Raw genomic sequence first — 25,985 nt, forward strand, 5'->3', positions numbered from 1 at the left:
GGCACAGCTAAGCAGTGCTTGCTGGGAGTGAAACGGGCAGTTCTGTTCAAGGCTGAGAAAGGTGACCCCACCCAGGAGCTCTCCTCAACCTCCCACACCCCCCTCCTGGGGCCACCACTCTCCTGACACCCACCCATCAGAACCCCCAGTTCAAAAGTCTCAGAGACTCTTTGACAGGGATTGCTAGGGAGAGAGCTCTCTCTATTCTTGAGGAACATGACAGGTAAACTATGGCTATTCCGGCCAGTCCAAGTTCGCAAGCCAGAAGGATCTAGAAATGTTTTCCCCTTAACTCTGCTTATTCAAATTCAGCGAGGAGTGTGCTATTATGTGAAGGTACAGATACACAGGTTCATATCCAAAGTTTCTGCTATCCTAGCATTTCTCTATATACTAATTTTTAACCAGTGTCTGAGATACCAACAGCCTTAGCCTAAATACTCTTAAAAGCTCTTATTAAAGAAAAAACTCAATCAATAATTTAGTCCCAATAAGGAAAAAGTACCCACATTTATTCAAGACTTACTATATGGAATACATTGTCCTATACATTTTCCATGTATCCTCTCATTTAAAGCTCACAGCAACCCTCAGAGATTAATATTATAATCACTCCCATCTTACAAAGGAGAAAACTGAGGCCCAGAGAAGTGAAGTGTCTAGCAATTGCACAATAAAATGCCCATAACCACATGAAGTCTATGGAGGACATTAAAAAATATATATAAATCAATTTCTTGATCTCCAAGAACTTGCAGTCCTGTTTGGGAAAGCAGACATTACTCCTGAAGCATAAAAGTCAAACAGCTAAAAAAAAAAAAAAAAAAAAAGTCAAACAGCTAAATGAAGAGCTACCATATGATTCAGCAATTCCACTGCTAGGTATAAGCCCAAGAGAAATGATAACACAGGTCTACATGAAAACTTATACACGAATGTTTATAGCAGCATTATTCATAATAGCCAAAAAGTAGAAACAACCCAAATGTCGATCAACCTGATGAATAAATAAATGTGGAATATTCAGACAATGCAATATTAGCCATAAAAAGGAACGAAGTACTGAGACATGTAACAACATGGATGAATCCTTAAAATGCTGTCAAAGAAGCCAGTCACCAAGGACCACAGATTGTGATTCCAATTACATGAAATGTCCAGAATATGCAAATCTATAGAGGTAGAAAGTAGGTTAGGGGACTTCCCTGGTGGTGCAGTGGATAAAACTCCACTCCCAAGGCATGGGACATGGGTTCGATCCCTGGTCTGGGAAGATCCCACGTGCTGTAGAGCAACTAAGCCTGTGCACCACAACTCCTGAGCCTGTGCTCTAGAGCCCGTGAGCCGCAACTACTGAGCCCGTGCACCACAACTACTGAAGCCCACGTGCCTAGAGCCCAGAGAAGCCACCGCAATGAGAAGCCCGCGCACTGCAACGAAGAGTAGCCCCCGCTTGCCGCAACTAGGGAAAGCCCACGCGCAGCAGCGAAGACTTAATGCAGCCAATAAGTAAATAAGTAAATAAATAAAAAGAAAGTAGATTAGATTAGGGGACTTCCCTGATGGTGCAGTGGATAAGACTCTGTGCTCCCAATGCAGGGGGCCCGGGTTCGATCCCTGGCCCCAACGAGCCCACCTGCTACAACTTAGACCCAGTACAACCAAATAAATAAATAAATATTAAAAAAAAAAAGAGTTCACATGCCACAACTAAGGAGCTGGCAAGCCACAACTAAGGAGCCCACCTGCCGCAACTAAGACCTGGTGCAACTAAACATAAATAAATAAATAAATAAATTTTTAAAAGGGGGGGGATTAGTAGTTGCCTAAGCTGGGGTATGGGGGAGTTGGGAGTGATGTCTAAGGAGTATGGAGTTTCTTTCTGGGGTAATGAAAGTGTTCAAAAATGGATTGTGATGATGGATACACAATTCTGTGAATGTACTAAAAGCCACTGAATTGTACACTTTAAATCACTGAATGGTATAATGTGTGAATTATATCTCAAGGAAGCTGTTTTTAAAAAGTCATCAGAGAATTTTATATGAAAACTTGTAACTCAAATAACAAATGCAGTTTTGCTTAGTATGGAACTGTTCCATAGCATCTTCATCTGAAGACAGGTACTCTGGCTTACCGCTATAAAATATGTATGTAAAATTATAGCTTAGTATAGTTTTGTATATAAACTGTATTTTACAAAAGTGAGAGAGACCAAAATAGAGACCTCAAATTGTCAGGCACGGGGCAAAAACAGGGTACCACTCCCTATAAACTGCTGCATGACAATTGCTTAATCTGAGAATGTTTCCAATGAAGTTTGCTTTTTTTTGGGGGGGGGGGCTGGAAAGGGAGAGAAGGGAGGAGGTCACAAGCGTTAGAATGCGTGGAGATGGGTGAACGATGGCTTGGTTGCATTGCCCTGGTGAGCACACCCAGACATTGCATAAGACGCAAATGTCCAAAACGTGGACTGCTGCCAACATCTGAGGGGAGTACGTGATGATGAATGCCTGCTATCTGAGAAACCAAAACTTAACCTCAGACCCATAAAGATGCTGGACAGTGTCACAGGAATGACAATTCACTTTCTCTTTCGTGGGAAATCCTCATTTTCGATCTTCCTTTCTCCCTCTTTCACAAGATTTATAGTCAAAAGGTTAAGGAGCTAGAAGCTCTCTAAAACAAAGCCTCCTGGACCTTGGAACTTTGATTAGTAAAAAGAAAATCTCAACCTGGGGACAAAAAGAGGTTAGAGATAGGAGTTTCCGGTTGTACTTTAGATGCAACAGTCACTTCCCCTCAGCTCCAATCTTCTTCCTAAGATTGCCTACAACATGGATAAAAGGAACTGTGAAGTTACCAAATATACACAAATAGAAAAATCAATCAAAAATGGGATCCAAAACAATTCATCTCTTTTTCAAATCAATAGCTTATAATAGTAAATACTATTTGGTTATATTACTATTTTGAAACAAAAAGACCAAAGACAAAAAAAAAAAAAGGTGAAGTGGCAATTAATCTTCCAGGACAGAAAGCACCGTTTCTCATAAGCGTTGTTGAATAAGACTTTTTTTTTTAAAGAATAGAGTCTAGAATGAGGGCCATTTTTGTACAAGATAGTGATAAGCATGCAGTTATTTGAGAAGCATTTTACATTTGAGAAACAGAGAGGGAGAGGGAAAGGGAGAGAGAGAGAAAGAAAACACACTGCCCTCATGCATTACCAACAGCAGCCGACCTTATCTGTTAATATTCCTTTTCAGCTGCCAGCTTGCACCTGTTTCTCCGCAAAAACCTTGTCCTCTTCCTATATAGACTCCATGACGACTGCAGTAATTCCTCCTTGAACTGCAGAAACGGAGACTAGGTATCTATCTAGATCCTGGCAGGAACCCAAGATGTGGCCAGTATCTTAAACTGGTACATGTAGCATTGAATGGCTCCAAATCATATTTCTTGACTTAAATGGGAGTGTCCCTAAGGACTAAAGGGTTAGGCAAAATACACTTTGGAAAAAAGGGGAAAAGAGTGTTTCATATAATTCCAGAAACCCAGAGCAGACAAAACATGGTCTAGTCTAGTGGTTCTCAAAGGGGAGTGATTTTGCCCACCCACCAACCCCTGCCGGGAACAATCAGCAATGTCTGGAGGCGTTTCTGTTTTTATTGTTTATTTTATTTTTTTTTTGCGGTACGCGGGCCTCTCACTGTTGTGGCCTCTCCCGTTGCGGAGCAACAGGCTCCAGATGCGCAGGCTCAGCGGCCATAGCTCACCGGCGCAGCCGCTCCGCGGCATGTGGGATCTTCCTGGACCGGGGCACGAACCCGTGTCCCCTGCATTGGCAGGCGGACTCTCAACCACTGCGCCACCAGGGAAGCCCTGGAGGCGTTTTTGATCTTCATGATTGGAGGGTGCTATGGGTATCTAGTAGGGAGAGGCTAGGCATGCTGCTAAACATCCTACAACGTATAGGCTCATACAGCCCAAGATGTTAATAGTGCTGAGGCTGAGAAACCCTGATCTGGTCCATTTTATAAAGAAACTGAATCTCAGAGAGATCAAGTAACTTGTCCACGGGAGCGGTGGTAGAAATTACCGTACTTCCAAGGTCCAAGATTCTGACCAGCCCAATCTGTTCTGCTCTAGGATTTAACTTGCTACACGTCTTCAGGTCTCAGATATTTAAAAATGTGTAATCTCACACAGCAAGACAAGGCCACAAGCTCAGTCCCCCTCTGGAAGCATCAATGCAGCCATTCAATAGGTGTCCAACTGACACAAGACAAAAGCCTCAGGGAAGCTTCCGGAAGGCAGGAAGTACTCCCCACACCCACACGGCCCAACACACACAAAGGTCTAATTTCAGGAGGGCTGCTACCTTTTCCCAAATCCAGGGAACTGGTTACAATAAGATGCCAGGAAAAGAAAATATCCTGTTGGGATTTGGGCTCAGATCAAGCACAGGAAGAGGGTGGAGCCCCAAAGAGAAGAAACATTGAAAATCCAGAAGAAATGGCTGAGTTTGTGCAAATTTTCACCAAATATACAGACTGAGTGATCTTCTCAAGTCAGCCTTCCATACTCTAGAGAACAGATTTTGCTTTTTATGTTTTCAAATTGGCTTATTAGTTCTGCAATCCCATTATTTTTTGTTTTCCGTTGCCTTGGCTGGGCTAGCCCGCGTTCCACTTCGTTCTGTTATTTCACATTACGTCCCATTTGAACTCTTGGTTCATCATTTTTATGTTTGAGAGTGCTTTAAATTGTTTTCCCTGTCCCTGTCTTCTCCTAGAATAAATCCTTTACCTGAGCCTTTATGCCATGCTTCTGTCATTTTTCCATTTTCCATATCAAATGTTCACAAAGTTCCTGTGCAGAGGTTTTTTTTTTCCTGTTTTAATCACCAGACCGGAGGCAATTCTCTCTGGCCGTCTATTTGTATCAAAATGCATAGGTGGGCTATTGTCCCCTCCTCATTTACCTAGGCATTATTTGAACATTGCCCTCAGAATATGAGTTGGTTCTGTGTTGGGACAGTGGCCTTTGCCCAGACTTCCGCTAGGGGATGGGTACGGGAGAGCTGACTGGTGAAATCTGTCTCTCCGAGCTGTATAATACAGCGAAAAGTTCTGGGCCAAAGACCACTCCACTAAGGGTGCATACTGGAATCTAGGAGGGGATACCCAGGATCAGAAACAATGACCTTGGGCTTCACTTGATTTCCTGCTTCAGAGTGAACTAATGAGCTAATTCAGCATGAAATTCCTGGATTTGGGATGTCCCAAATATTTTTTAACCTGCCTCTGTCTAATCAGGCTTTTGTTTGCTGCCAAGACAATGAGCCCTAGGGCTCTAGCAGACTGTTTCCATTCTCCTTTCAGCAAGCAAGCAAGAAAAAAGTGGCCCAAAAAGCCTGCTGTTTTGCTATAAGAAACTAGGCAAACTAGGGTGTGGTGGTCCCCAGCCTTTGGCTGGTGGCCACTCCCCTGCACCCCCGTCTTCTTGGAATGCAGTTCTTACAAAAGATAAAGTCTTAGTTTTTTTTTTTTTTTTTTTTTAATTTGCGGTACGCGGGCCTCTCACTGTTGTGGCCTCTCCCGTTGTGGAGCACAGGCTCTAGACGCGCAGGCCCAGCGGCCATGGCTCATGGGCCCAGCCGCTCCACGGCATGTGGGATCTTCCCGGACCGGGGCACGAACCCGTATCCCCTGCATCAGCAAGTGGACTCTCAACCACTGCGCCACCAGGGAAGCCCTAAAGTCTTAGTTTTAAATGCTGAGTCTTATTTTCTACAATTGATGTGTGGTAACTGACTCAGCAGGCCTGGGAAAGTTGAATCCACCCGAAGTGGAATCCTAAGCCAGCAGCAGGGAACACTGAAAACCCATTAAGTGTACATGGTAGAATCCTCAACAGTTTCAGGAGCTGGCAGTGCCAGGTAACTCTGGAACTTAAAAGAGTGGGAGAAGGTATAAGGCATGTTGGTAGAAAGGAATTTAAGAAGCAGGTACATCTAGATCCCTTCTCCCACTTCCCATCACTGGGTGAATGTCCTTCTCCCAACACAGAAGAACACTACAAGTTTCCTCCTCAGAGAGCGTAGTGTGTACAGGACCCCTGGACTGGGCACAGGAGTCCAGTCTGGGACTGTGACTCTCACCTTGAAAACAGAGGGACAAATGGCTATATGTATGGATTGTTGAGAACTACCCTCCATCCCTTGGCCCTCTTCTTCCACTCAGACCCCAGAATTCTGGCAGCCAGACCTTTACCTCCAAGGAGAAAGAGACTTCTTTGGTGAATGGAGCCCAAGAAGAAAAACCCAAAGATTCTGACCTTGGGGATTCCCCAACAAACAGCCCACCCAGACCAGGCCCATCCACAAGGTTGGAGCTCCCAAGCCGTGTCTAAGTCTCTCATTTTTAGTCACAGCAGCTAGTCAGGGTTTGCTATACATCTGAGAAAGTTCCTATACGGAAAATAGAGACCAAAACAAATGAAGCAACAACAAAAAAGCATGGAGGAAACAGACTATACAGAGTTTTGTTTAGGTTTTTTAAAGACAGAGACATAAAATAAGATACCACATGCATGAAACAAGAATAGAGAGCTATAAAAAAGAAAATTTCAGGGCTTCCCTGGTGGCGCAGTGGTTGAGAGTCTGCCTGCCAATGCAGGGGACATGGGTTCATGCCCCGGTCCGGGAAGATCCCACATGCCGCGGAGCGGCTAGGCCCTTGAGCCATGGCCGCTGAGACTGCACATCCAGAGCCTGTGCTCCGCAACGGGCGAGGCCACAAGTGAGGGGCCCGCATACCACAAAAAAAAAAAAAAAAAGAAAAAGAAAATTTCAGAGAGCTATTATAAAATTTTAAAGAACATGACAGCAGAATTAATTTTGAATTAAATAGGAGGGTAAGGCAAGAAATAACAAGTGCTGGCAAGGATGTGGAGCATAGGAAACCCTAATACAAATTTGTTGGGAGTGTAAATCAGTGCAGGCACTATGGAAAGCAGTATGGAGAATTCTCAAAATATTTTTCACATTAGATGTTAATTTAATATTTAATTAGTTTATAAATTCATATTTAATATTAAGAATACAACTATTATATGATCCAGCTATTCCACTTCTGGGTATTTTTTTTTGAATATTTCAAAAGTATTTATTCTTGGGAGTCTACTGCTAAGTAACATTGAATTCTCTTCTATGGAATATTTTGATATATTTATATTTTTCAGTTAAATATAAACCTTAACTTTTTTTTCAAGTTCTTTGACACTATAAGAATTGCCTCTCCTCCAATTTCTTTTTTTTCTTTTGACATTTAAAAGCTCTATAATAGTGAAATGATGGTTTTTAAAATTTGCATAAGTCATATCCATTCATGGCTCATGTTTCCCTTAATATACATTCTACGTTAGCATCAAACCAATGCAATAAAAACTCATTAATCCAAGCCCCATTCATTTTAAAGTCAATCTCCACTAATGACCTCTTACTTCTGCTTGTTTCTTTCCTCTCACCTAGAATTCCTTTTGGTTTTTTTGAATTTTATTTTATTTATTTATTTATACAGCAGGTCCTTATTAGTTATCCGTTTTATACATATTAGTGTATATATGTCAATCCCAGTCTCCCAATTCATCACGCCAGCACCCCCCCCCGCCACTTTCCCCCCTGGTGTCCATGCTCGTATTATATGATCTAGCTATTCCACTTCTGGGTATTTAACCAAAGGATACAAAAATGCTAATTCAAAAAGATATATGCACCCCCAAGTTCAATAACAGCATTATTTACAATAGCCAAGATATGGAAACAACGTAAGTGTCCACTCTATTAACAGATGAATGTATAAAGAAGATGTGATTAATCAACTATACTCCAATAAAAACTAATTAAAAAAAATCAAATTAAGAATCTGCCTGCCAATGCAGGGGACACAGGTTCAATCCCTGGTCTGGGAAGATCCCACATGCCATGGAGCAGCTAAGCCTGTGTGCCACAACTACTGAGCCCACGTGCCACAGCTACTGAGCCCATGTGCCACAACTACTGAGCCCGCGTGCTGCAACTACTGAAGCCCGCACGCCTAGAGCCTGTGCTCCACAACAAGAGAAGCCACCACAATGAGAAGCCCACACACCGCAACGAAGAGTAGCCCCTGCTCGCCGCAACTAGAGAAAGCCTGCGTGCAGCAATGAAGACCCAACGCAGCCAAAAAATAAATAAATAAAATTCAAAAACAAACAAACAGAAAAGGAAGATGTGGTATACATATACAATGGAATACTATTCAACCATAACAAAAGATGAAATCTTGCCATTTGTGACAACATGGATGGACCTTGAGGTTATTATGCTAAGTAAACTAAGTTAGATGGAAAAAGACAAATACTGTATGACTTCACTCATAGGAGGAATATAAGAAACAAACCAAATAAATGAACAAACCAAACCAAACAAAAACAGACATGTAGCTACAGAGAACAGAGTAGTGGTTAGCAGAGGGGAAGGGGTGGGAGGGAGGAGGGCAAAATGGGCAAAGAGGATCAACTGTAGGGTAACAGATGGACTCTAAATTTTTTTTTTTAATTTTTGTCTGCATTGAGTCTTCACTGCTGCGGGAGGGCTATCTCTAGTGTGGCGATCGGGAGGTACTCTTTGTTGCGGTGCGCGGGCTTCTCATTGCGGTGGCTTCCCTTGTTGTGGAGTACAGGCTCTAGGTGCGCAGGCTTCAACAGTTGTGGCACATGGGCTCAGTACTTGTGGCTCACGGGCTCTAGAGCACAGGCTTAGTAGTTGTGGCACACAGGCTTAGTTGCTCCATGGCACGTGGGATCTTCCCGGATCAGGGATGGAACCCGTGTCCCCTGCATTGGCAGGTGGATTCTTAACCCCTATGCCACGAGGAAAGTCCCAAAACTCAATTTTTGGTGGTGAGCACGCTGTGGGGTACACAGAGGCAGAAACATAGTGTTGTACACATGAAACTTATATAATGCTATAAACCAATGTTACCTCAACAAAAAATAAATTTAAAAAAATTCAAGGGTGAAAAAGAGGGAGGCAACAGGACAGACTTCTGGGTTGACAGGTCATTCATTCACCAAAGGAGCAGGAGAAAGATTTATCATTTTGGAAATGTTGGTTGAAAAAATAAACAAAAAATGTATAAAATTAAATTAAATAGAAGGGTTGGAAGATAAAGCTGAGGAAATCTCCTGGAAAACACAGCAAACAGCCAAAGAGAGAAATAACTGAAGAGAAAAGATAAGAAAATCAGAGGACCAGTCCAAGAGGTTCAACATCTGAATAGTAGGAATTCCACCAAGAGAAAACTGAGGAGAAGAAATCATTGTGAAATTATTTAAGAAATTTTCCCAGAAGTAAACAGCATAAGTTGCTAAACTGAAGGGGCCCAATGAATATCCAGCAAACTGTGGCCCATGGGCTAAATTAAGCCTGCCGCCTGTTTCTGTACAGACCTTTACACTTTTAAAGGGGTGGGAAAAAAGAAGAAGTGGCAGAGATCATATATGAACCACAAAAACTGAAGTATTTAAACACAGGGCCCTTTATACAAAAAGTTTCCTGAACCTGGTCTTGCACAATGGATAAGAACAGACAAATACCAAGGCAAATTACCATGAAAGTACAGAACACTGGGGACAGAGTGAAAGTTTCAGAGGGGACGACATGGGATATGTACAAAAGATCAGGAACCCAATGGCTTCAAAAACTTCTCAAAGGCAACACTGGAAATTAAGATGACAGTAGAGCCATGTCTTCAAAATTCTAAACGCAAACAATTTCCAATGTAGAATTCTACACTCCTCCAAACCGTCAATGAAATATGAGGGTAAAATAGATATTTTCAGACATGCAAGGTCTCAATAAAATTACCTCCCTTTTCTCGGAAGCTCCTGGGAGATGAGCTCCACCAAAACAGGAGAGAGTAAACCAAGAAAGGAAGACACAAAATACAAGAGACAGGACAATTCAAAACAAGAGAGGTGAGAAAAATCCCAGGAGGATGGTGAATGGAAGTCCAGGGTACTGGGGATGCACTAGAGGAAGACTGCCAGTCTCTGCAGGAACGTGGCTTTATTTTTACCACATGTTTACCACGTCCAGGGCTCATTATTCTGTTGCATAGAACCAGGTTTCCCTGTGGTCTCATTTCATGTAGTGCAGATCTGCTGGTGATGAAGTCTTTCAACTTTTTTGAAAGTGTTTATCTTGCTTTGTTGCTGAGGGATATATTCTCTGGGTATAAAATTCTATGCTAATATTTTGTATCTTTCAGTCCTTTAAAGACAGTGCTCTGCTGCCTTTGAGCTTACATTGTTTCTGACAAGAAATGTGCTGCCATCTTTATCTCTGTTCTGTACATAATGTGTCTTTGCTCTCTGGCTCATTAAGCATTTTGCTTTTTATCACTGCTTTTAAGCAGTTTTTTTTTTTTTTTTTTTTTTTTTGCGTTACGCGGGCCTCTCACTGCTGTGACCTCTCCCATTGTGGAGCACAGGCTCCAGACGCGCAGGCTCAGCGGCCATGGCTCACGGGCCCAGCCGCTCCGCGGCATGTGGGATCCTCCCAGACCGGGGCACGAACCCACGTCCCCTGCATCGGCAGGCGGACCCTCAACCACTGCGCCACCAGGGAAGCCCTTAAGCAGTTTTGGTTATGATGTGCCTTGGTGTAGATTTCTTCACGTTGCTTATGCTTGGGTTTCATTGGAAGTCTTCAATCTAAGAGTTTATCGTTTTCATCAAATTTGGAAAATGTTCAGCTAATATTTTTTCAAATATTGTTTCTGACCCCCCCATTCTTTTCACCTTTATATATATTAGGCTCCTTGACATTGTCTCACATCTTGCTGATACTCTCTTGTTTTTATTCCCCCAGTCTTTTTTCTATGTTTCACTTTGAATAGTTTCTATTGCTTTGACTTCAAGTTCACTAATTTTTTCTTCTGCAATGTCTAACTTGTAACCCTAACCTTTAATAAAAAGCATTTGTGTAGAGAGATAAAAATAAAGATGGCAAGAGGTTAACCATTGTGAAATCTAGGTAGAAGATAGGTGGGTAATCATTACCCTATTCTTTCAACTTTCCAGTATGTTGGAAATTTCTCTTAATAAGGGATTGGGGGGCAGAGGAAGAATGAGTATTACCTCTCTATGAGAAACCGACCAGATCTTTCAGTCTGAGCGAAAGCTCGAAAAAGCTTATTACTCTAACTAGAGTTTCAAATTCCTTAAACGGTAAGTAGGAGAAAGAGACAGAGGACACCCCATGATGCAGTCAAAACAGTAAAGTTCAAGGTGACCCCTTTCCCCAAGATTATGTGAGGGAAAGCAAACCAGAAAACTCTCGGTGGCCACATGATTGCCTCATCTTAAAATCCTGAAGTACTTTTATCCAAAAGATGATGAGATCTGTCGACTGAGTAATTTTAAGGGGTTCACCTCACAGTAGTCTATTGTTAAAAGCCTAGAGTGTGAAATTCACAGGGAGCAGAGGGGGACTCTTGTTCAGAGCCAATGTTTTATTTTCTTCAAATCCCTAGCAACTAGTACCAACAATATTGATGTGTCCAGAGACCAGGGAAAGGCCTCTTTGCTTCAACTCCTGGCTACGCCAAGGCTCAGAGGATGGGTGAAGAAAAACTACGAGAGAAGGTCAGCGAGCCCTCTTCACCCCGTCACTGCCAGAGTAGGGGCTCTGAAGATCATCTAAGTGTAAAGGTTCTTCCTTTCCCCCTCAGCTGCCAAACAGGAGCAGCTTTGTTCCTACTGCCATTAAGGAAAGTTCACGAGGATCATCTGAAAGTGGATTAGAATTAGCTGGGAAGTCCCGAGCTCCCTCTAAACACAGTACAAGCAGCCTTCCCGCCCTTACCATTGTGACACTCCTAGCAGCTTATCCTTGTCATTGTGAATCTACGCTGACACAGGACATAAAAATAATACTGCTTGTCCCCAACAGCCATGGAGAAGGAAGATCTGCCAATGCCATTCATCCAGCAGACTAGTACAACCTACTTCCTGCTCCGGATGAGGCTGGACTAGATGCTCCCACAATTCTTCCCAGACTGAAGATTCTATGATTTGATGGCATCTTTTTTTTTTTTTTTAATGGGAGTATAGTTGCTTTACAATGTTGTGTTAGTTTCTGGTGTACAGTAAAGTGAATCAGCCACATGTATACAGATATCCCCTCTTCCTTGGATTTCCTTCCCATTTAGGTCACCACAGAGCACTGAGTAGAGTTCCCTGTGCCATACAGTCTGTTCTCATTAGTTATCTACTTTACGGATACGTCCGTAGTAGTGTATATCTGTCAGTCCCAATCTCCCAATCCATCACACCACAACCCTACCCCCACCGATTTGATGGCCTCTTGACACAGCATGATACCCGAAATCCTCAGAGCCTTGCACTATGAGTGGCTATAATCATTTCCTCTTTCCTCCTCAAAACAATCCTGAACAACAAGGTTCAGACAGGCAAGGACTGACTTTAAGACACAGGGGAAACACCACAGCAAGAGTAAGTCCTGAAAAGTTTCCAACTGCCAAGCCCCCCAGCCTAGAGACTGGAGGCTCATCACTGAGTGAAGGCTCAGGCTTGCTTTGGGATGATTTGAGGGTGGACCCTGGGAGCCACAAAATCGTAGACACTGCTCTGCTAGCCTCCCTTCCCTCCTGACTCTCAAACCTGCTGGCTTCTCTTCCTGTACCTGGCTGTAAATGTCTGTGTCTCTCAGGGGTGAACCCAGGCCCTCTTCTCACCCTGCACCGTCTCCTCTGTGATCTGACTCACTCTTTTTTTTTTTTTTTTAATTTTATTTAATTTTTGGCTGCCTTGGGTCTTCACTGCTGCATGCAGGCTTTCTCTAATTCTGGCAAGTGGGGGCTACTCTTTGTTGCGGTGCGTGGGCTTCTCATTGCAGTGGCTTCTCTTGTTGCAGAGCATGGGCCCTAGGCACGTGGGCTTCAGTAGTTGTGGCTCATGGGCTTAGCTGCTCCACGGCATGTGGGATCTTCCTGGACCAGGGCTCGAACCCGTGTCCCCTGCATTGGCACGCGGATTCTTAACCACTGCGCCACCAGGGAAGCCCCCGACCCACTCTTGACTCTTTCCAACACCTGATGACGCCCCAACCCTAATCTCCATCCCAGACCTCCTGCACATCTGCCCTTAGACAGTCCATAGGCACCAGAAGCACAACGCTCGCAAAAGGAAACGTTCCCCAGCAAACCTGCTTCTGCTCCTTCTTTCATGTTTCAGTGAATGTTGCGGCCTTCCAATAGGTCGTCAAAGCCGGAAAAGTGGGAATCTTCCCCAACTCCTTCTCCTCACCCTCTGCATCCAATCAATCACCATAACCTGACACTTCTACCTCTGAAGACTCCTTCAAGTCACTTTACTTCTCGCCACCTGCCACTACTTCTCCATCCCCCCGCCACCACCTCCAGCCTGGACCACCACCATAGCTCCTAATTGAACCCTCCATCCAGCCTCCACACAGCAGCCAGAGGTCTTTCTAAGCCGTGTCTCTCCCTGACTTAAAGCCTTCAGTGGTGTCCCAGTGCTCCTGGAATAGGGATAAAGTTCCTTCACAAGCACAGGGAAGCCCCGGGCACCTCTCCAACTTCTCTGTGCATACTCCCTTGGCCCCCAGCTCCAGCCAGCCTCCAGCCTTCTCATTTTCTTGCCAAGCCTGGGTATTTCTCTATGTGACTTACTGTCCCCCATGCCCCATCACCACCACCCTCCTCTTGGCCAGCTTCTCCACATCCTCCGAGTCTCCCTCAGCCTCCCTCAGTACCCAGGCCTTGTGGGGTGGGGCCTCCACCACGTGCTCCAACATCACCACACCATAGTGCCCCTCTCAGGGCACTTACGGCAATGTTTTACCATTACCTGTCTGAATCTCACTAGGACCAGGTCTCCTTATACACCATTACATCTGCAGCTCCCGCACAGCTTCTCGCACATAGGAATGACCGCATAAACTTTGGCTAAATGAACAAAACCCTTGGTCCCAGAACCCACCAAAGCATGCTGAAATGGAAACAAGCCATAATGTATGGTCCTGGGTTTCTCTGGCATCTCAGAAGTCCTCCAAACAAGGAGTGACTGCTGGAGTCTCTGATTCAAACCCGTCTCTTCACAGCTAGGCTCCAATGATTTTTTAAAAAAATTGTTTGTTTTTCTCTACTTTTCTCCACATCTCTCTAAATTTTTTGGCTCCCAAGAATAAAATAGGCTCTCCTAGTGCAATAATTACTTAATATCTCATTTACTTCCTACGAGGTCAGCTGTTAGGCCAAATCATTAGTAGACATTTGAAGTGAAATACCATCAGCATATAAGAAACAGAAAGAAAGGAATATTGGAGATCTGCCCTGTGAGAGCTTGCAATTTGAGCCATTAGCAGTTATTCTTACTTTGGAGCCCCAAAGACATATATTAAGATCAGATCGGTGTATATCAGAAGCTTTGTTTTAACCAACGCACACTTTCCCAAAGAGCAATGAGCGGGCAACAGCTGGCTGTTATCCGGTGATTACTAGATCCTGTGTCTATCAAAGCTATGAGCAATTTGTTTCCTCGACTCTGCTAAGGACTTACTCATAACCTTGAGCAGACAAACTTATCTCCGTAATTATATCTGTAAAGTGATAATAACTCCTTATAATGACTCATTGTTTTCTGAGCAATTTTTTTTGATTATTATTTAATGCAAGCCTTCAAAGAATTCTGTGATGCTGGGATTAGAATTTCCAATTGAAAAAGATGTTAACTAACATGTCCAGGTCACCCAGCCACTAGGGGTTGGAACTGGGACTGTCAGCTGGATGTTCTGACTTCTAGCCTAGAACTCTTTCCACTCCACAACACTGCTTCGCACTGACTTTTTTTTTTTAAATTAAAAAAAAAAAAAAAAAAAAAAAAGCCTGGGGGGCTTCCCTGGTGGCGCAGTGGTTGAGAGTCCGCCTGCCGATGCAGGGGACACGGGTTCGTGCCCCGGTCAGGGAAGATCCCACATGCCGCAGAGCGGCTGGGCCCGTGAGCCATGGCTGCTGAGCCTGCGCGTCCGGAGCCTGTGCTCCGCAACGGGAGAGGCCACAACAGTGAGAGGCCCGCGTACCGCAAAAATAATAATAATAATAATAATAATAAAAGCCTGGGGACAAAAAGCAAGTAAAACTCATACTTGCTGCAATTCAGATGAAGTCTTGACTATCTCGCCCTAACTTCAGTGCTAGCAACAGCCCTTCACAGGAGAAACCGATTGAAGTAATCAAATCAGAGGCTCGCCTTGGGGATTCTCCAAGCACGTCTCACAGAGGCAAGCCACAGGACTGGGGTTCACAATTTATGGCTGTTGAGTTGCCAGTGATAACTTCACAATTTGGCCTGACTACTCCACTAAAGAAAAGATTCTTCATTAGCAGCCAAACCCCTGTTTGTCTAAGAGGTGCTATGTGCCAAAAACACCAGAGGGAAAATCTTTTAGTGCATATTCAGAAAGCCCTCTTTGGATCCTGTGGTAGATATGCTCTCTTACATCTGATGGGTGACACATGGATGATCCCCGAGTCGCAAACTGCTTCTCATCGAAATTTTATCCCAAATTAAACTACTTATCACCCTATCATAAGAGTGACATTTAGTCCAAAACAAAGAAGACTGTGTTTAGAAATAAACGGCAAGAATACTGCATATTAAAAAACTACAGGGGGGCAGTGGAGAGGGGAGGGTGGGGAGCCTCTGGGATTCAACCAAAGCTGTACTCAAATGACAACTCATATCCTTAGATGCTTTTATTAGAAAAAAGTTAACCAAGCATTTGATTCAAGAAATTAGAATAAGAACACACACACACACACACCCCACAGAAGAAAGAAACTGAGTTTTTTAAAAGACAATTAAAATAGACAAATCACTACCAAGTATTTCCATGAAAATAATAATACTAACAGGGTAGAATGAGAAAAGAGATCGCAACTACCGACACAGAAGATATTTTTTAAATTATACAAATCTAATTTAAAGTTAATAAATTTGAAAATTTTAGGTTGAAAGGCCTATTTTATACGAAAATATAAATTGCCAAAATTGATTCAAGAAGCTGAAGACTGAATAAATAAATCATAATTAAAAGACTGTCAAATATTTATCCTCTTCCCCCCCAAAAAGCAACAAATTCAAATAGTTTTATGGATAAATCATTCCTAACATTCAGGGAAAGGAATGCCCATGTTATTTGATCTATTCTGGAACATGCAAAAAGATAAGAAACTTCCCAATTCAGTTAAGGAGAGACAAACTCTGATGCAGAAGATCTGAAAAAGACGGGAGAGAGGAATTATACACACACACACACACACACACACACACACACACACACACACACACACATAAAATACATAGTATTCAGCTGTTCATTCCAAATATTTCTTGAGTGCCCACTGTGTACCAGCATTGTTCTAGGTGCTGGGGATACAGAAGGGAACAAAACAAAGGCTATGCTCTCACGGAGCTTACATTTTGCTGGTGGAGACCAAGATTTAAAAAAAAAACAAAGAAAACAGTAAGTATGAAATGTCAGATTTGACATGGTGAGGGGGATGAGAAAGTAGGGGGAATTTCAATTTTATATAAAGTAGTCAGAGGAGACCTCACTGGTGAGGTGGTATTTGACCAGAGACCTAAAGGAATTAAGGGAACAAGCATGCAGATATCTGAAGGAAGAACATTTCAGACATAGGTAACAACAAAGGTTCCTGAGGTGGGAACATACTTGGAATGATCAAAGAACAACAAGAAGGCTCCAGTGCTAATGAATATAAACGTAAAAATAATAAGTAGAATTTAATAACACTGAAAAAGAATACTGCATGTCTAACAAGTAAGTTTATCTCAGAAATGCAATGAATGATTGCTCAATATTATAATGAATTAATTATATTACATTACTAGATTAAATAAGAAAAACTATATGATCGTTTCAAAAGAAACTAAACCAGTAGCTAAGCCTGGTTTTAAAAACAAAACAAAAACTCTTAGTAAGCTGGAACTAAAAGGAAGTAATTTGGATGTCAACTTCCTTAGGGAAGCTTTCTCTAACGTCCCCAGACCTACACCAGACTAGTGCCCTGTATCATTCCTTTGTAATTCTCATCACAATTATAACTAACAAATTATTTTTATTAACTGTAAGACTACCATATTAGAATCCTTTTGAAAAGTGAGGTGTTGCAAAAATATGATACTTTTAATTAATAAACTAGGAATGAAGATACAATGTGACCATTCAAAAACAATTTTTAAAATATAAATGAATTGTCTAAAAGGACACAGGATGAGAGTTATAACAAGAATAAGTAGTTTTTATTAAAAGTACACAGAAAAGGGCTTCCCTGGTGGCACAGTGGTTAAGAATCTGCCTGCCAATGAAGGGGACATCGGTTTGAGCCCTGGTCCAGGAAGATCCCACATGCCACGGAGCAACTAAGCCTGTGCACCACAACTACTGAGTCTGCACTCTAGAGCCCACATGCCACAACTACTGAAGCCCATGCACCTAGAGCCCGTGAGCCACAACTACTGAGCCCACACGCCTTGAGCCCGTGCTCTGCAACAAGAGGAGCCACCACAATGAGAAGCACGTGCACCACAACAAAGAGTAGCCTCCACTCGCCGTAACTAGAGAAAGCCCACGCACAGCAACGAAGACCCAATGCAGCCATAAATAAAAATAGAAATAAATAAATAAATAAATTTTTAAATAAATAAAAATGGGCAAAGGGTTTGTGTAGACATCTCTCCAAAGAATATATACAAATGGTCAATAAGCACATGAAAAAATGCTCAACATCACTAGCTGTTAAGGAAATGCAAATCAAAACCGCAATGGGATACTTCACACCCACTAGGATGGCTATAATCAAAAAGACAGATAACAAAAAGTGCTGGTAAGGATATTATGAAATAGGAGCCCTCATACACTGCTGGTGGGAATGTACAATGGTGCAGTCACTTTGGAAAACTGTTTGGCAGTTCCTCAGAAAGTTAATTACCATATGTCCCAGCAATCTATTCCTAGGCATCTAACCAAGAGAACTGAAAACACGTTTCAAAAATAATAAGTATAACATAAATTCCTCCAATCCATGAACATAGTATATCTCTGCATTTATTTAAGCTCTGCTAACTTTCATCAGTATTTTGTAACTTTCAGCACACAGATCTAGAACACATTCTTTTAGATTTACACCCAAGTATTTCATGGTTTTTGTTCTACTATAAATGATACTATTTTAGATTTCAATTTCTAATTGTTCATTGATAGTATATAGAAATACAATATATTTTTGTAAATTGACATTGTGTCCTGCAACCTCGCTAAACTATCTGCAATTCTCCTTATCATACAGTTGCTCCCTTATTTGTGAAGTTAAGAATTTTTATTTTCACATTGCAATACAGCAAAGAAACTAGAATATTAAAAATTTGTTAAAACATCAATTCTCCCCAAACCAATCTATAGATTCAAGACAATTCCAAACAGAATCCCAGAGGAATTTTTTAAATAGAAATTGACAAGCTCATTCTAAAATTTATATGGAAAAGCAAATGAACCAAAAGAAGCAAAACAATTTTGAAAAAGAAAAACAAAGCTGGAGGACTCACAATATCCGGTTTCCAGTCTTACTTTAAAGCTACAGTAATTGAGTCAGAATGAGTGTTAGTGAAAGCATACATATAGGTCAAGAAATAGAACAGGGAGTCCAAAAATAGACCCACCCAAACATGGTCAATTGATTCTCAACAAAGAACAAAAACAGTTCAATGGGGGAAAAGGATAGTCTTTTCAACAAATGGTGCTGGAACAAATAGACACTCACAAACAAAAAAATTTACATATATACAAAAATGAACTTTGATCATAGCTCACAATATATAAAATTAACTCAAAATGGATCAAAGACTAAATATAAAGCCTAAAACTATAAAACATCTAGATGAAAACACAGGAAAAAACAAACAGAAAATTTTTGTGAACTTGGGTTAGGCAGAGATTTCTTAGATAGGATACCAAAAGTACAATCCATAAAAGAAAAAATTGATAAATTGGACTTCATAAAAATTAAGAACTTCTGCTCTCTGAAAAATACTGTTGGGCTTCCCTGGTGGCGCAGTGGTTGAGAGTCCGCCTGCCGATGCAGGGGACGCGGGTTCGTGCCCCAGTCCGGGAAGATCCCACATGTTGCGGAGCGTCTGGGCCCGTGAGCCATGGCCGCTGAGCCTGCGCGTCCGGAGCCTGTGCTGCGCAACGGGAGAGGCCACAACAGTGAGAGGCCCGCGTACCGCAAAAAAAAAAAAAAAATACTGTTAATAGAATGAAAAGACAAGTCACAAACTGTGAGAAAATATTTGTAACTCACATATCTGATGAAAGAAATGTACCCAGAATACATAAAGACCTATCAAAACTAAAATAATAAGAAAACAGACAACCCTATAAAAAATATGCAAAAGATTTGGACATTTCACCAAAGAAGATACACAGATGGCAAATAAACACATGAAAAAATGCTTAACACTATTAGTCATTAGGAAAATGCAAATTAAAATCATAAGACACCACTACCTCTGAGAATGGATAAAATTTTTTAAACTGACAATACCAAGGACTAACAAGGATGCTGGTGAAAAATGTAAAACGGTATAGCCACTCTGGAAAACAATTTGACAGTTTCTTATAAAGTTAAACACACACTTATCATACAACCCATTAATCCCACTCCTAGGTATTTACATATCCAAGTGATATGTTCACACAAAACCTGTGACTGCTTCTAGAAGCGTTATAGAAGCATTTGCAATTGCCCAGAAAGTGAATAACTCAAATGCCCTTTAGCTGGGGAATGGAGAAACTGTAGTACATTCGTACAACAGAAGAGTAGTTGGCAATGAGAAGGGACAAACTACAGATATATGCAACATGGATGACTGTCAAATGCATTATGCTAATTTAAAGAAGGCACATTCAAAAAGCTACATACTGTATGATTCCATTGATAATGACATTCTGGAAAAGGCAAACATATAGGAACAGAAAACAGTTCAGTGGTTGCCAGGCCTGAGGGTGGGAGGGCAGGATGACCATAAAGGGGCTGTACAAGGGAATCTGGGGGATGATGACCTGTTCTGTATTTTGATTATGGTAGTGACTATATGACTGTATGTAATGGCTGAAATTTGAAGAACTGTTCACTAAAAAGGGTAAATTTTACTTATGCAAATTATACCTTAATTTAGAAATGAAAAAATGCAACATGTATTTAATATATTTCAAAATATAACACTTAAATTATCTGTATGCTAACCAAAGTTTCTTTACAAAAAAAGTGTAAGAATGAATGAAAACTGCTTCAATGTAGGTGTCCTCTCAACTTCTAAAACATCCTATGACCCAGGACTCCATCTGAAAAAGCTATGTAATATATTTAATACACAAATTGAAACTACATTCTTTTCCAAAAGAATGTGATTCTTATAAACTAACATGAGGAGAAATTGCTAACAGCGAGGAAACAAGAAAAACAGTACATTTTGTAATCCTTGCATCTTTGAAACACACTGACAAAACTTCAGGGAACGAGTAAATTTTGGATTACAACATGGATTTACATAATTGAAACATCATCCATTAACATAAACTAGATAAAACAATGTCTCGAAAAAAATGAAATTTTCGAGATTGAGACTGAGATATATACACTAATATGTATAAAATGGATAACTAGGGCTTCCCTGGTGGTGCAGTGGTTGGGAGTCCGCCTGCCGATGCAGGGGACACAGGTTCGTGCCCTGGTCCGGGAAGATCCCACATGCCGCTGAGTGGCTGGGCCGGTGAGCCATGGCCGCTGGGCCTGCGCGTCCGGAGCCTGTGCTCCGCAACGGGAGAGGCCACGGCAGTGAGAGGCCCACGTACCGGAAAAAAAAAAAAAAAAAAACTAATAAGAACCCGCATAAAAAAATAAGTGAAATTCTAAAATTTAAAATAAATGAAAATTGATGACTAATAAGAACCTGCTGTATAAAAAAATAAATAAAATAAAATTCAAAAATTATTTTTAAAAAATGAAATTCTCGGGCTTCCCTGGTGGCGCAGTGGTTGAGAGTCCGCCTGCCGATGCAGGGGACACGGGTTCGTGCCCTGGTCCGGGAAGATCCCACATGCCGCGGAGTGGCTGGGCCGGTGAGCCATGGCCGCTGGGCCTGCGCGTCCGGAGCCTGTGCTCTGCAATGGGAGAGGCCACAACAGTAAGAGGCCCATGTACCGAAAAAAAAAAAAAAAAAATAAAAAATAAATGAAATTCTCCTTTCTCTTACAATCTCTTTGCAAAGTCAACAGCAGAAAAAAAGAAAGAAAGAAAAAAAACTACATTTTATAGAAAGAAAAGAAAAAATAAGTGAAGAAATGAGTAGAACTGGAAACAGAAGTTGGGTCAGGTTACAAATCATCCATATATTCTTCAGGTCTATTCTTCCATTTTCCAGCTCATTTGTACCTCGTTCAAGAAGTTTACCGAAGACTCCACTTTCTCCCCCAAAACCCTGGCCCCCCAGGAAAGAAGTATTCTATCTCTTCTTGAAATCCTCTAACATTTGTACTGAACCTCTTTGTTGATCTTTTCATAATGATAATATTGACTGAATTTACTGTGTGTCAAGAACTGTATCAGACGCTATACCTGCATTACCTCATTTAATACTCATAGAACCACATAAGGTAGGTGCTATTATTACCCATTTTATAGATGAAGAAATTGAAGCACAAAAGGGTTCCATTATTTACCAAAGTCACACAGCTAATAGTGGTAGATCAGAATTTTATCCCAGCTAGTTCAAATCCAGAGCCCATTCTCTGAATCGCTATACATAAAGATTAAGTCATTCATCCAACATTTAAGCACTAACTCTCACACTAAAGACAGACTTAACAGAAAAACAAATATCGTATCTTAACGCACATATGTGGAATCTAGGAATCTAGGAAAATGGTACAGATGAACCTGTTTGCAAGGCAGAAATAGAGACACAGATGTAGAGAACAAACATATGGACACCAAGGGGGGAAAGGCAGGGGTGGGATGAATTGGGAGATTGAGATTGACATATATATACTAATATGTATAAAATAGATAACTAATGAGAACCTGCTGTATACCACAGGGAACTCTACTCAATGCTCTGTGGTGGCCTAAATGGGAAGAAAAAAGAGGGGATATATATGCATATAGCTGATTCACTTCACTGTACAGCAGAAACTAACACAACATTGTTAAGCAACTATACCCCAATTTAAAAAAGAAGAAAAAGAAAAAAAAGGAGTATACATATTCAAAAAAAACAAACAAACAAACCAGACAGACTTAAGAATAAGATGAGGTCCTACTCTCCCATGAAAGAGCTTCTGGTCTAGTTGGAGACCAACACAAAGAAGTGCAATACACTGGTTATACCTTAAGTATGTCAGGGGAGTGACAGGGAGGGCATCTCAGGATTGTCTGTGTCTGTCATAAAAGTGTGACACTGTGCCACATTTTAGTGTCCCTGTATTCCCCCATAATTCCTACCAGGCTCTGAACAAACCTTTGTTGAATGAACAGCTAACACCCATCTCCTCTACTTTTGTTGTGTCTGTACCTACCGCCACTCTAAAACTCAACTTAGAAAGATGTGACAGGAAGCCAAAAACTACATTTACCTTCCTCTCAATCATATCCTTAAGAACACTGATTCATTCCATGAATATTTATTGACTACCAACTATGACCAGCCACTGTTTTTGGTATGGGATACAGGGATGAACATATCAGATAAAGACCATTCTCTCCCGGAAGCAACATTCAAGTGGATGAAACAATCAAACAAGTACCAAAAAACAAAAACAAACAGACAAAAAACCCACCAACCAAAAAAACAAAAAATGAAACAATATCACTTCAGATCATTTTAAGTGCTATGAAGAAAATAAAATTAGGGAATATGATAAACAGTGACTATGAGGTGTTAATTTAGACCGGGAAGACCAGGCTGTGAAGATGACATTTAAACCGGTGCGTGTTGGTTAAAAAACATCTTTGTTTTACTCCTATTTTTAGAGGAAAAAGGCAAAGCTAGAAACCCCATCTGAAATTAGGAGTCAGAATTAACAGAATTCTTTGTGTCACTGACAAAGAATTGCAAAAATATTTTTTCTAAAATTTATACCTAACTCAATTGTTATAGAAGTAGAATGCTGTTCACACATTCACCAACTTCATGTAAAATTGGTTTGATTTTTGTAAACAGTGGCTTTGCTTTATTTCAGAAAATAAATTTTGACCATATTGCATATTAATTTTTTTTTTTGATACTTGCTTCTAAAAGTTGGGGGGAGCTACCTGCATGAACAAGGGTCACGGCAAAAGGATGCAAAAACGTGATTTCTGTAACACCTGTTTTCGGGATTTTGTTTTAAAAAGCACCTTATTCAAATATAACATTTAAAAGAATGTAACATAACAATCCACATTTCACACCCTTTAAAAAGCATACTGGAAGGAAATGGTATATCTAGAACAATGAAGAAAGTTATTTTTTACTAATGCTGCAAGGAAATGGACACCAGGTTTTTGAAAAATTAATTAACACTGATTTTGGCAACTCATTTAACTGCTCTGAGCCTCCATTTCTTTCCCAAGGGTAAAATGAGCGTGTTGACATTAAAGGATCCCTATGGGTCCTTCCAGCCCTAAACGCTTCGATTGGCCTTTAAAAATAGAAGGTATGTGATTCAGAACCTTTACCGCATGGGGAAGGCAGGTGATAATTATCGTGGACACTTTTTTAAAAACTTGCTCATTTGGGGGTTCAGTTTTTACAACAATTTTCTTCTGGTGTAATAGGTCAGATAAGGTTGTACAATGGGGAATATTTTCTATATACCAACGAAAGGAATAAGGAAGAAGAAACAATTATGATGCCTCAAAAGGACCATTACAGTCAAAAACATTTGACAACCAGAGAGAGAGCGAGCGAGAGGAATTGCTCTAATATGACAGAATCATTGGAAAGGAAACTAATTTCCACCATTTTTATTCTATTTCCTTTTTTATCCTCTCCCACAAAGTCCACTTTTAATTCTCTCAATTCCAAAAGAGGTAGCGAAAGTTACAGCAATCCTCTCACATTTTCTGTTAAAGAAACAGCCGAAATATTGAAGAGGCACTATTTGCCCACACAGATCATCAAGCTTATTTAGCACTGGGGACGCCGTTTTCCAAATATCACCACCGTCAGAGCTCACTCCGCTGCAGCCCACACGCTCCACCATCCATTTTTTAAAATCCATTTACGTTGAGCCTTTCATCCAAACCCACGAACAACCATTTCCTCCCTGCAACAGTGGCTGGAACTGCCCGAAACCAAGCATCGGCTGAGTCCTGCGAACAGGGAGACTGCAGACTGCGGTGCTGGGCAGGGCCACTCCTCCCGCGCACACTAAAGCCTTCCTCGTCTCCCGGGTGATTTAAGACAGTTCAGGACCCTGATAAGACCCCGCCCTTGAAGCAAAGACCCAGGATCGGGAGGAGGAGAGAGGCGGCCTCAGCCCAGCAGAGCCAAGCCTTTGGAAAACAGGCTTCTCTCCAGCTGCCAGGAGTGGCCCAGGCTGGGCGAGTGGCGCGTCTGAGCCAGGGCGCGCGGAGCCGCTCCCAGGTGGGTCTCTGCAGCCGGGGACCGCGGCTCCGGCTCCCGGGAGGAAGGAGGAAGGGGGAGGAGGACGCAGGCCGGGATCTCGCTCGTCACGACTCACGAAGGAGGGTGGAAAAGAGGGAGGGACTGGAGAACGGGAAAAGGAGTGGAATCAAGGAGCTTAGGGAATAAAGGCGAGGAAAAGGAGAGAGGAAATGAGGGGAAGGTACTGGGAGTGAAGAATGGGGGTGCAGGGGAGGATAATGGGCTGCAGGGGGTAAAGGCGAGGTGAAGGGGGAGGGATGGGGTGCCAGGGGTGAAGGGGGAGGGATGGAGCGATGGGGGTGGAGGGAGATGGAGGTAAAGAGGGAAGAGAGGGATAGGGCGAAGAGGGGAGGGGTGGGATGAAGGGTAAGGGATGGAGCAAAGGTGGGGGGGCGGAAGGGGAAGGAATGCGGGAAGAGAAGAGCTGGGGAAGAAGGGAAGAGGACGCGGGCCGCAGGAGGCCGGGAGGGACTTCCCTCCGAGGAGGGCGGCGCCGGAATAACGGGACCCTCCCAGCCAGAAGCCCCGGGCCGAGCGGGGCGAGAGGCCAGCGCGGAGGCCGGGGCGCTGCGGGCAGGTACGGCGCCCGGCTTTTCCCGGGCAGCCGTAGCCGCCGCCTGCGGGGAGGACCCCGACTCCACTTACTCTCTCCGACCACCGCTTTGAGGCCAATGGGGGCCATCGCGCTGCGCGAGTCTCTGGGCTCCGAGCCTCCTCACGCGACGCCTGCGGACACCGGCACCTCCTAGGGTCGGCGCGCTCTGCTAGCTGCAGCCCGCCGCCCTGCAGCCGCGCTCGGGATCGACTGACGCGCGGACTCGGCGCGGGGGCGCGGCGCGAGCCAGAGCGAGGCTGCCGACCCGCCGGCGCGCGCGGGGGGGCGGGGCCGGACGGGGCGGGGTCTCGCGCCAGCCGTTAGCGTCACCCGCTCGCCTCCGCCAATCACACTGCGGCCCGGAGGCTCGGCCCCGCCCGCCGAGTTGCGGCTGGAAGCGAGGAGGTCCCTGGCTGGTGGGAGAGCCACGCCCTTCCCCTAATCTCATGCGCCGCGCGCGGCCGGGACACCGCGCGCTCCCGGGGCGCCGGGTCCAAGAATCTTCTCCGCAGCCTGCGCACCTGAATCCCTGGCCTCAGGCTACCGACGCATTCCATCTTCCTGA

General features: G+C 42.8%; 1 protein-coding gene across 2 annotated transcripts in view; it reads right to left on the minus strand.

Moving 5' to 3' along the window:
- Positions 1 to 25,668, minus strand: part of STXBP1 (syntaxin binding protein 1) — a 72,234-nt gene extending 46,566 nt beyond the window's left edge. Inside the window, exon 1 of one of the 2 annotated variants that reach the window (XM_067743235.1) lies at positions 25,471 to 25,668. In XM_067743235.1, the coding sequence (XP_067599336.1) occupies positions 25,471 to 25,507 (37 nt within the window). In that variant the 5' untranslated portion in view covers positions 25,508 to 25,668. The remainder of the gene's footprint in view (positions 1 to 25,470) is intronic. The other variant, XM_067743236.1, reaches the window with a different exon arrangement.
- Between the last annotated feature and the right edge of the window lie 317 nt (positions 25,669 to 25,985).

This window comes from Pseudorca crassidens, chromosome 7 (genome assembly GCF_039906515.1).
Source record: "Pseudorca crassidens isolate mPseCra1 chromosome 7, mPseCra1.hap1, whole genome shotgun sequence".
NCBI lineage: Eukaryota > Metazoa > Chordata > Mammalia > Artiodactyla > Delphinidae > Pseudorca > Pseudorca crassidens.